Below are 10,202 nucleotides of genomic sequence, written 5' to 3'. Positions count from 1 at the left end.
ATTCAAATTTACTTGTATAAAAAGTTACGTTTCTTGTCATATATATAGGTCTTGCTTTATCTTGGTCTTAACCATCCAGCAGAAAAGTATAAAAACAAGGTATATAAAGTAAAGCCATATTAATATGATGAGCTGTGAAAGGCTCAAGTCAACAACTTCTGTGAATAACCCACTACTATTGTGTAATGCTAGACTGTGTAGGATAATAAAAGTAAAATAAAAGAAAATAACAGTTTCGGGGCTGGTGAGATGGCTCAGTGGTCTAAAGCACCTACTTAGTACAAGCTAAACAAAAACACAGGAACCGCGGTTCAATCCCCCAGCAGCACATGCCAGCCAGCCCCGCCCCCTGGTGGGCTGAGCTGGCCACACACACCCACACACGCAATAAGTAAATAAATAAATATTAAAAAAAGAAAATAACAGTTTCATTTTATGTCTAAGGTGCTTGAAATACAGATAGAGATAGTAATGTTAAGTTTACTGCCTCCATTACAAGGTAATGTCATTAAGCTTATCTTCTGGATGCTTAATAACTGAGGTTTGCCAACCAAAAGTTAGGGAAACAGATGTGGTAGAAGATAGCCAATATTTTAGCCCTAGCCCTCCGAGATCAAGGAGCACTCAGAACATAAGAAAACTCCTGCAGTGATGACTTGTAACTCAGTTGAGTCCCTGATTTTCTGATCAAGGAGATTATGGGACCACAGAGGAAAGTAATCCACAATGTACAGTGTGCCTAAGGAGACTCACTTAAAAAAATCTCAATCTTTCACAAAAAGCAACTTGGTCAAGCAATGGCCATTAATCAGCCAGATGGCTGACACTTACAAAAGTCCTAAGAGGTGCTGAACTTGGTTCCAGGGTGAATCCTGAGGAGACTGAATTGACATTGACAGATAGCAAGAAGTTAAAATTAATTAAGACAGATCTTAACTTGGCCTTAATCATCCAGCAGAAAGTTATAATCATAACCATAAGATGTAAAAAATGCCATAATAATGTGCTCGCTGTAAAAGATTCAAATCACTAACAACTTCTGATAATTGCCATCTGTACTGGTAACTCACTACTGTTGTGGACTATTGGACTATATAAGGTTACATTTCTGTATACAGTACTAAAAATCTTTGGACTGGCATCAGGAATGAAAAGGTCTTCTAAAGAGTTATCTGAACACAGCTTCTCCAACTGCAATGGAATACCCTTCATCCACACAACAAAGCAGTCAAGGGAGGGATACTGGGAGCAGCTGAAGCTGGAAATTCATCATACAGGGAGAGCAGGACAAAGCCTCGGTGCCCAAAGCAGTCAAGCTACCAGTCGAGAAAAACATCCTGTCTGGAGAATTCTGGCTATTAGTCACTAGGTAACCTGATACAACTTTGCAAAGGTATAAATAAATGCCCTTAATGTTGAAAGAAAAAATTTTACTTGTATATATACAGTGATACCTTAGTTGTCACACAGCTCTAAGTTTGAATTTTCTACTAATCAAAGCAACAAACTTAAAAAAAAAAATCTGATTGTTCATAACTTTGCTCAATGATCAAACCGAAAATTTCACTTGAAAAACCCTGTACCAGCCAAGAATGAGTCACTGCAGACACAGAGGCATGACACATCAGTCTAAGTGCTGCTGTCGCCCAGACAACATCTAGTGGGTATGTTAGTGCATTAAAACACTTTTCACTGGGGCCGGGGAGATGGCTCAGTAGAATAAGTGCTTGCCTGACAAGCGCAAGGGCCTGAGTTCAATCCCCGGTCCCACCAAAAAAAAAAAAAAAACAAAACACTTGTCACTATGGGGGGTTTTTCTTGTGCTTTGATGTAAAATATCATAACCATGGTCCCAAAGAAAGTTAGTGATGCCAGCAGTAAAGCTAAGAGGAAAACTGTGAGAACCAGAATAAAGTTAAAGAGATCATTGTGAAATTTGTTACAGTCTGGGAAAAATTGAATTTATAAGTATAGTTTTTGAACTTTAGTACAAATTATTTGATATTCCATTATTGTGGGGAAAATATGTTCAGTTCTTGAACTTGTTGGTGTTTGAGCACAAATTTGTAAGGAATTGAGTTCAACAACTGAAGTATCAATGTATATATGAAATCAAGTAGCAACTAGATTTTGTATATATATTTGCATGTATATACAGATATATTATCTTCTCATTTCTGAAACAGATTACATTCATCTCAGCTGTCCTGAACTCCTCTGTTTCTTTACAGCAAGTCCGTTGTTTTGTATTTATGCACCACATTTTCCTCTGCCTTAATCACAAAGTATCTTCAGAAAGAAATCTGACTTAAATGTAGAGCCCACTGCCTTTGCTTCTCATCTCTCAGGAGTAACAGTTCTTTCAGATGTTTGCCAACATCTGAAAATAGTTTCAAGTATTTATTTATTTATTTATTTTTTGGTGGAACTGGGTATTGATTTTTTTTTAATTTTTGCGGTACCAGGGATTGAACTCAGGACCCTGCCCTTGCCAGGCAAGCACTTATTCTACTGAGCTATCTCCCGAGGCCCACAAATATTTAGTTTTATGGCTTCTATGATAAAGGTGAGTCTAATACCATCTGCTGTATTATGCCTTAAGCACAGATTTGTAAGGAATCTGTTCAATTCCTTACAAATTTGTGCTTGAGGCCTAAGCCTTACCTAGGTTAGATCTAGGTAAGGGCCTTTCTTTGTAGGAATAAGAAATTTGGATTTGAGTAAGCATGTGTACTTTTAGATGTCAAATTTGAGTTAGTATAGGTAATTCTACATCCAATTCCTATTGTATTCAGTACACTGACATTACTTTCTTATCCTGTGTAGGTCTTTGAGTTTACCAACTGCGGATTATAAAGCCAGGACAAATGCAGACCCTAGCATAATATTTGAAAGAGAAAATATAATTTGAAGTATACTTATTAAACAGAAAAATTGCTTTGTGAGAGTAATTATCTTGTGAGAGTAATAAAACAAATACAGAGTATAAAGTATGTATGTTACATATAAATTATGTATTTATGGGGCTAGGATTTGGTAGTTGGTACTGAGAGAAAACCTTGTTTGAATCCTTACCCTGGTACTATACCAGTATCAGCTGTCACTCAGTGGGACAGACAAAAAACAAAAAAAATTACACTTTAAAACAATGTGGGAGATGGGAATGGTGGCAGATGCCTGTATTACTAGTACTTAGGGGGCTGAGGCAGGAAGATTACCATGATTTTGAAGGCTGCCTAGACTATATAGTGAGCTCCAGCCCAGCCTCAATTACATAGAGACTGTTGAAAAAAAAAAATGTGGAATAACTTCAATTATAACAATGTAGAATTCTATATATGAAAATAAATTTTTCAGAAAAGATGTGGAGATAGATTTAGAAACACATTAAAGAAGTGAGACAAATTTTCAGCACTATTCTAGGTTCTTAAAACTTTTGAATGGAGGGGCCGGAGAGATAGCTCAGTGGAATAAGCACTTGGCCTGGCAAGCGCAAGGACCTGAGTTCAATCCCCAGTTCCGCAAAATAAAAAAAAAATTGAATGAAAAAAAAAACAAAACTGGGCATGGTGGTACCTGCCTGTAATCTCAGCTTTTTAGGAGGCTGAAACAAGGGAATTTCAAGTTTGAGGCCAGCCTCGGCAACTTACAAGACTCTGCCTGAAAAGGAGTAGGGATGTATCTCAGTGGTAGAGCACTTGCCTGGCATGTGTGAAGACTTGAGTTTGGCCCCATGTTCAAAAAGAAAAAAACAAGAAGGAAAGGCTAAAACGTGTTCAATCTGGTTTTTAGAAAACTGTTTTACACAATACATATGGCTGGTGGCAAAACAAAGGAAAGGCAGAAAAGAAAAAACTGAGTACCTTTTTTCCAACAAGGCTTCAGGCTGGAGCCATGCTTGCACTTGCCTAGAATGTGCACAGCCCAGGGCTCCATCCCCGGTGGGGGTGAGTCTGGGACTAGAGGTGTCCGGCACACCTCCTACTTAGCAGTTTTATAAATGCAGCAGCACAAAGATTCCCTTATTTTACAAATATCACAAAGCTGCAGAAAGGGAGGCAATGTAGGAGAAAAACCTTTGGAGCTGGGTCTGGCTCTTTTGCTTGTTGACTGAGCAAGACACCCTGTTCCTTCTGGTTGCCATCACTTCCTCTCGCCAAGCTGTCTGCCTGCCAGAAGTGCTTGGGTCACAGAACTGACAAGGTCAACCAGACAAACCAGAAACCTTCAGCCTCCAAAGACGTACCTTGTGTACCTGAGATTCGCAGCCTTTTCTAGAAAGCTCACTGCTGTCAGAACACTGAGTGATTTCCTATCATAAAGCATGTCTCCAGTTTGTCACAGAAGTGCTTCAGCCTGCCGCTGCTGTGAAACCCTGCAGAGTAGCAAGGTCAAGGCAAGAGTCTGTTTGAGACTGAGGAGTCTTGAACCCTCAAATTTCAGAAGCTACAGTGCCACGGATGTATGCTTTTTGTTTTCTTCTCTGATGTTGCCCATTTTCTCTCCATTTAAATGCTTTCTGCCTTGGCTCTACCTAGACCAGTGATGGTGAGCCTTTTACAGCTTTCAACAATACAGACAGCCCACTGCAGCCATAGGCTCGCCGCCACTGCCCTACACCGTGCCATCAGTGCCTCTCTTCCAGTCTTTCACCAGATGTTTTCTGCATAGAGTTGGAGCGCTAGCACTTCGCACACATGCACACGTGGCCTATGTATGTTTAAGTTCCATTGTGTACGCACCTCTTGCCCCTGTTCAACTAGCACCTTTTTGAAGAGTGATGCCTTCTTTTATTTATTTTCCTTCTTCAGTAATTAGTATAAGCATTCAGAAACATATATTCTCATAGTACTATGTAGTTCTTTTTATCATGTCCTAAACTTGTCTTTTTTAAATGTCAAAGATTTTTTCCCTCACCCCAGTAACTGTTAATTCATAAACAGATCCATTTCTATCATGTGCATGGGCTCTGTGATTCTGTAACCCTCTACTGTATACCTTCTTTTAGCTAGCTTTAGTTGGGACAAAGGTTAGACAACTCATGGTGAATTGTGTCTGTGTCCTTCAAAATGTGATTGTGCTAGTTAACTCTTTTCCCACAGAGAGATGTTCTTTACCACCATGGAAAGCCACCTGCTGCGCTGCAAAGTGTTAGAAATCATATTCCTCCACAGCTGTGAAACACCCACCCGCCTGCCCCTGTCTCTGGCCCAGGCTCTCTATTTCCTGAATAATTCCACATCACTGCTAAAGTGCCAGGTACAGTGTTTCCTGTTCAATTCTTTTTATTTTTTGAGGTACCGGGAATCAAAATCGGGACCCTCGGGGGCCTGCCCATTAGCTCAGCTCTTTAAGTGATTGCTTAAACAAAGCAGTCAGGCTCAGGATGCTGTGGTTCTATCCCCAGATCCTCAAGCCTTGCCAGATCTTCCCTGAAGGCATCCTGAGCCAGCCAAAAAGAAAAAAGGAAAAAAAAAAAAAAAAAATCAGGACCTCACCCTTGCCAGGCAAGCACTGCACCACTGAGCTAAATCCCCTGCCCCATTTCTTGTTCAGTTCTAAGCCTAAGAACACTTCCCCCCCAGTCCTGCCCATGAGAATTTTAGCTTAAAACACAACTGTTTGAGCATTAGGTAAAAAATGACTTAAAAACTATATGAAAACTTTCACTGAGGAAGTTATTATCAGCTACTGTTACTGTCTTTGCAGTCTGATAAAACCCAGTGGCAGACTTGGGATGAGCTCATTGAGCATCTGCAGTTTCTGCTGTCCAGTTACCAGCATGTTTTAAGAGGTAAGATGCACTCGCTCCCAAGTCTATGATGTCAGAGGTCTCACGTGCACGTTATGAGTAATAGTCATGCAGGATTCTAATTTGTTCTCTTAAGCATTGTTACTTGGTTGCACAGCAAAAGAGAAGAAATGGCATAGCTAGAAGTACTACTATAAAAAGATAAAACATATCTGTATAATGTCTGATAATGCAGTGGTCTTCCTAGTTATCAGGTTGTAGAGATAAATACAAGTCATCATGCCCGGCATGGTGGCGGCACATGTGAGATAATGACCCAATTAGCCCTGCCATTTGGTCCTGGTCTCTCACTGAACCATCTTTGTTGAGTTGGTCATAAACATACATCAGTACAGTGCAGACAGAATACAGAGCAAGTCCATGGATTTGGACGTCTTCTACATCTTGCCCAGTGTGTGAGATACCCAAGTCTGTGGAAGGAGCTCTTCGGGGATCCTCAGATCACCACAGAAAGTGTGTGGGAGTTAGAGAAGGTAGCCCTAGGCAAATGCAGACAGAGCTAATCATGTATACCTTGTTTAAATGAGAATCATTTTTAGTAGCCAAACATTATTATTATTATTTTTTTTGTGTGTGTGTGTGTGTGTGGAACCGGGGATTGAACTCAGGCCCTTGTGCTTGCCAGGGAAGCGCATATTCCCCTGAGCCATCCCCCCGGCCCCTAGCCAAACATTATTGAGGGCCTTGAGAAAACTGAAGAACTGGTAAAATACTAATTACAAAAGGAAAAATGGTGCCTTAACACAGGAGAAAACTGACATTTTCCTTGGATGTACTGGACGGATAAGGACACAGTGTCACATAGTGTCCTTGCCAAAAATTTGTGACCTGGATCTAATAGAAGGAAGCTTCAGAAAAACCCAGACTGAGTGGCCTTTCACAAAACAGCTGACCATATTTTTTCAAAAGTACCAACATCTTAAACACTGAGATACTATTCCAGATTAAAAAGAAATTAAACCATATGAATACTAAGTACAATACACAATCCTAGGCTGGACGCTTCCTAGGCAAAAAGAAGTAGGTCTGTTACTAGAGGGCTGGTGGGGCAGTGCAGTAGTAAAGCCTTTGCAGGTAATAGGCCTGGGCTCAATGCTCAGTAGCTCTCATATGCAAAAAATGACATTACTGGGACAGCTGGCAAAATTTACATACCTTAGATAATAACATTTGATAATTATACTGGATTATGATAGTAAAATTGGGTCTTAGGAGTCTATGATGAAATTTTACAGCATCTCTAAGTTATTCTCAAATACTAAGAAAAATGTATACAAGTAAACATACTTGCCCATGGTACACAGTTGATTTTAACTCAGGAATGCCATATGGAGGTAAAAGAACACTTAGATCTTTTGAGGCTTGAAACTAAGAAAGAAAGTTATTGTGAAAAAAAAAAAGAAAGAAAGAAAGCTATTGTGGAGATAGAAGCTTTTGAAAGCACTGGATTGGCCATCCATGGTTGTTCACACCCATAATTGGGAGGCTGAGGCAGGAGGATCACTGAGTTTGAGGCCAGCCTGGATTACTAAGTGAGCTCAAGGCCAGACTGAACTGTCTCAAAAAAGACACTCTCCAAAAACTAAGTGCTGGATCAGACAGAAAGTCTGGTTTAAATCCCAGCTCCACCCCTTCCTCTAGGTGGGGGCACCTGAGAGAATTTAGAGTAAGTTGGCACATCACATTTCTACTTAAATGATTTCGCTTGTTTCTTTTCTTTTTCTCTCTTTTTTTTTGGTGATACCGGGGATTGAACACACAACTTTGCACTTGCCAGGCAAGCGCCTATTCTACTAAGCTAACTCCCCAGCTCCTCAGCTTGTTTCTTAAGATTATTTTCCTACAAGCCATTCACTGTTCATCATGCCCAAGAAAATGATTTCTGATAGAATATTATCTAATAATGTTCTCCTAGTAATATCCTATACAGGTCATTGATTTTGTTTTGAGCCAGGTTCTAGCCAAGTATCAACCACTGTACTTAGTCATCCTGGCTTTTCGTTGTTTTGTTTATGTATTTTGGTACAGGGTCTCACTATACAGCTCAGACTCGTAGTGATCCTCCTATTTTTAGCCTCCCTGGCGTTGGGGTTACAGGCGTGTGCCACTGTATTTGTTTGCTTTTTGAGACAGGCTAGCCCAAGCCCATCATGGCCTTAAATTTGCAACAATCTTCTCAGCTCAGCCCGGGAGTGCTGAGGTTACAGGCATGTACCACCAGTGCCTGGCATTTTACTTGTTCTTCGTAACAGACATTTTTTAAGAGTCCCAGCCAGCAATTTTGTACAATGTCCCACAATTGGAATTGGGTAATTTTTTCCTCATGATCAAAATCATGTCAAAATTTGACAAAATTACCAAATAGATGACAGTGTACCCTCCCTGTAACTCCAACACTGTAGAAGGTTGGGGCAGACTGCAAGTTTAAACAGACTTAGTGAAATCCACTACAAAAAAGAAAAGAAATCCATCATCATTTGGGGGGAGGTTGGGTGTGTAAGACTTCTCCATTGTCTTCCTTCCATGGGTGAAATTTTGAGATTGTGACTATCCCATTCAGCCTTTCACTCAGGGGCTTTAGCATATGTTTGCATTTTTATTTGAATCAAATAGTATGTTGAGGGCTGGGCAGATGGCTCAGTAGAGTAAGTGCCTACCTGGCAAGTGCAAGGTCCTGAGTTCAATCCCCAGTTCTGCAAAAATAAATAAATAAATAGATAGATAGATAGATAGATAGATAGTATGTTGAAAAATGGCAGTGTTCTAGTTATACATTTATTCTGCAGTTAATTGGTCTTGTGAAAAAAGGACTCCTACATAGCTGTAAAATTTTTAAAGTATATATATTCAGGACTTTAAAATGCTAGTGTGTTACAAATATTTCACTTTTGTCATTTTTTCTGATCAGTGTCCAACAGGAGGCTTGGCTCCTGTCTATTCTTTTTAACATATCCTCATCAATTTTGGGACTTCGGCTTTTGTTTTTGTAGTATTGGGGACTGAACCCAGGGCCTTTGTACTGAGCTACTTCCCAGCTCTTTTCACTTTCTGAGAGGGTCTCAAAAAAGTCGCCTAGGCTAGATTTGAACTTCCAGGCTTCCTACCTTAACCTCCTAGAGTGCTGGGATCAGTTTTTGGTTTTTTTTTTTATTTTTGTTTTTTTGGCAAAACTGGGGATTGAACTCCGGCCCTTAAGCTTGCAAAGGAAGTGCTTATTCCACTGAGCCATATCCCTGGCCCGTTTTGTTTTTTTTAAAGGAAAAGTTCATTTGGCTCAGTGTGTAGAGGTTGCAGTTTACAACTGGCTGGCTTCAAGGCAGTGGTTTCATAGAAGGAAGCAATTCACGGTGGCCAGAAACAAAAAAAGAGAGTCTGGGATCAGCTTTAAATGCTCCCTTTCTCACAAAAGATGTTGTGGGTTCATCCTGTGATTACCTTGCCAGGTCCTATAGCCTTTTCTCTCAAAAAGAAATCTGATTTATTTTAGTGGAGAATTGAGGAGTGTGTTTAAAAACCATGATCCGAGTTGTACCTGGGAGTGTACTGACTGCTACTGGAATGTCTTGGCTTCTAGATCCTGACAACAGAGCTACTAATTATACCATTTTACGTTTTTATATGTGTTCGTATTGACACCTCAATCTCTGCACAGTGACACAGATTCTCTTCCTATTCTCTATCTGCCTCCCTTCTCTCTTGAGAACACTTGTTTCCGACATGAGCTGTACATATTTGATCTATCATTTATATATACAACAGTTTCAGAGCCAAGAGTGGCGGGACACACCTGTAACCCCAGCTCTCTGTAATCCCAGCCAGGAGGCTGAGGCAGGAGGATCACAAATTGAAACCAGGCTTGGGCAATTTAGGTGACTTAGTGAGACCCTGTCTCAAAGAATAAAAAGGGCTGAGGGTGTAGCTTGTTACAGAGGCCCTAACATCAATCCCTAGAACCAGGGGCTGAGGTAGGAGGAAGCAAGTTTAAAATACAATAAAAATACCACCACAAACTTAGTTCAATATTTCTTTCCATTTTTTTTTCTTAAACATTTATTTAGTGTGTGTGTGTGGCCAGCTCAGCCCACCAGGGGGCGGGGCTGGCTGGCATGTGGTGCTGGGGGATTGAACCGCGGTTCCCTTGTTCTGCTAAGCTTGTTCTAAGTAGATGCTTTAGACCACTGAGCCATCTCACCAGGCCCTCCATTTCTTTTCATTTGTAGTAATTTACCTACCTCCACTCAGCTGAATTTTTTCAAGTAGCTTTTCTTTCTTTTTTTTTTCTTTTGGTTGCCAGGGATCAAACTCAGGACCATGTACTTGCCAGGCAGGCACTTACTCCACTGAGCTATCCACTGACCTTCAAGTAGCATATTAATTTGAAAATTTCATT

At 40.4% G+C, this 10,202-nt stretch overlaps 1 protein-coding gene across 1 annotated transcript in view; it reads left to right on the top strand.

Moving 5' to 3' along the window:
* The window catches only part of Simc1 (SUMO interacting motifs containing 1), a 68,154-nt gene that overhangs the window by 55,222 nt on the left and 2,730 nt on the right, over window positions 1-10,202 (top strand). Inside the window, exons 8-9 of the mRNA XM_023716495.1 lie at window positions 5,103-5,259; window positions 5,710-5,794. Of these exons, the coding sequence (XP_023572263.1) occupies window positions 5,103-5,259; window positions 5,710-5,794 (242 nt within the window). The remainder of the gene's footprint in view (window positions 1-5,102; window positions 5,260-5,709; window positions 5,795-10,202) is intronic.

The sequence above is a fragment of the Octodon degus genome, unplaced genomic scaffold, assembly GCF_000260255.1.
Source record: "Octodon degus isolate 3935 unplaced genomic scaffold, OctDeg1.0 scaffold00048, whole genome shotgun sequence".
In the NCBI taxonomy this organism is placed as follows: Eukaryota; Metazoa; Chordata; class Mammalia; order Rodentia; family Octodontidae; genus Octodon; species Octodon degus.
The sequence above is the reverse complement of the archived record's forward strand: the minus strand, read 5'-3'. Positions and strand labels throughout refer to the sequence as shown.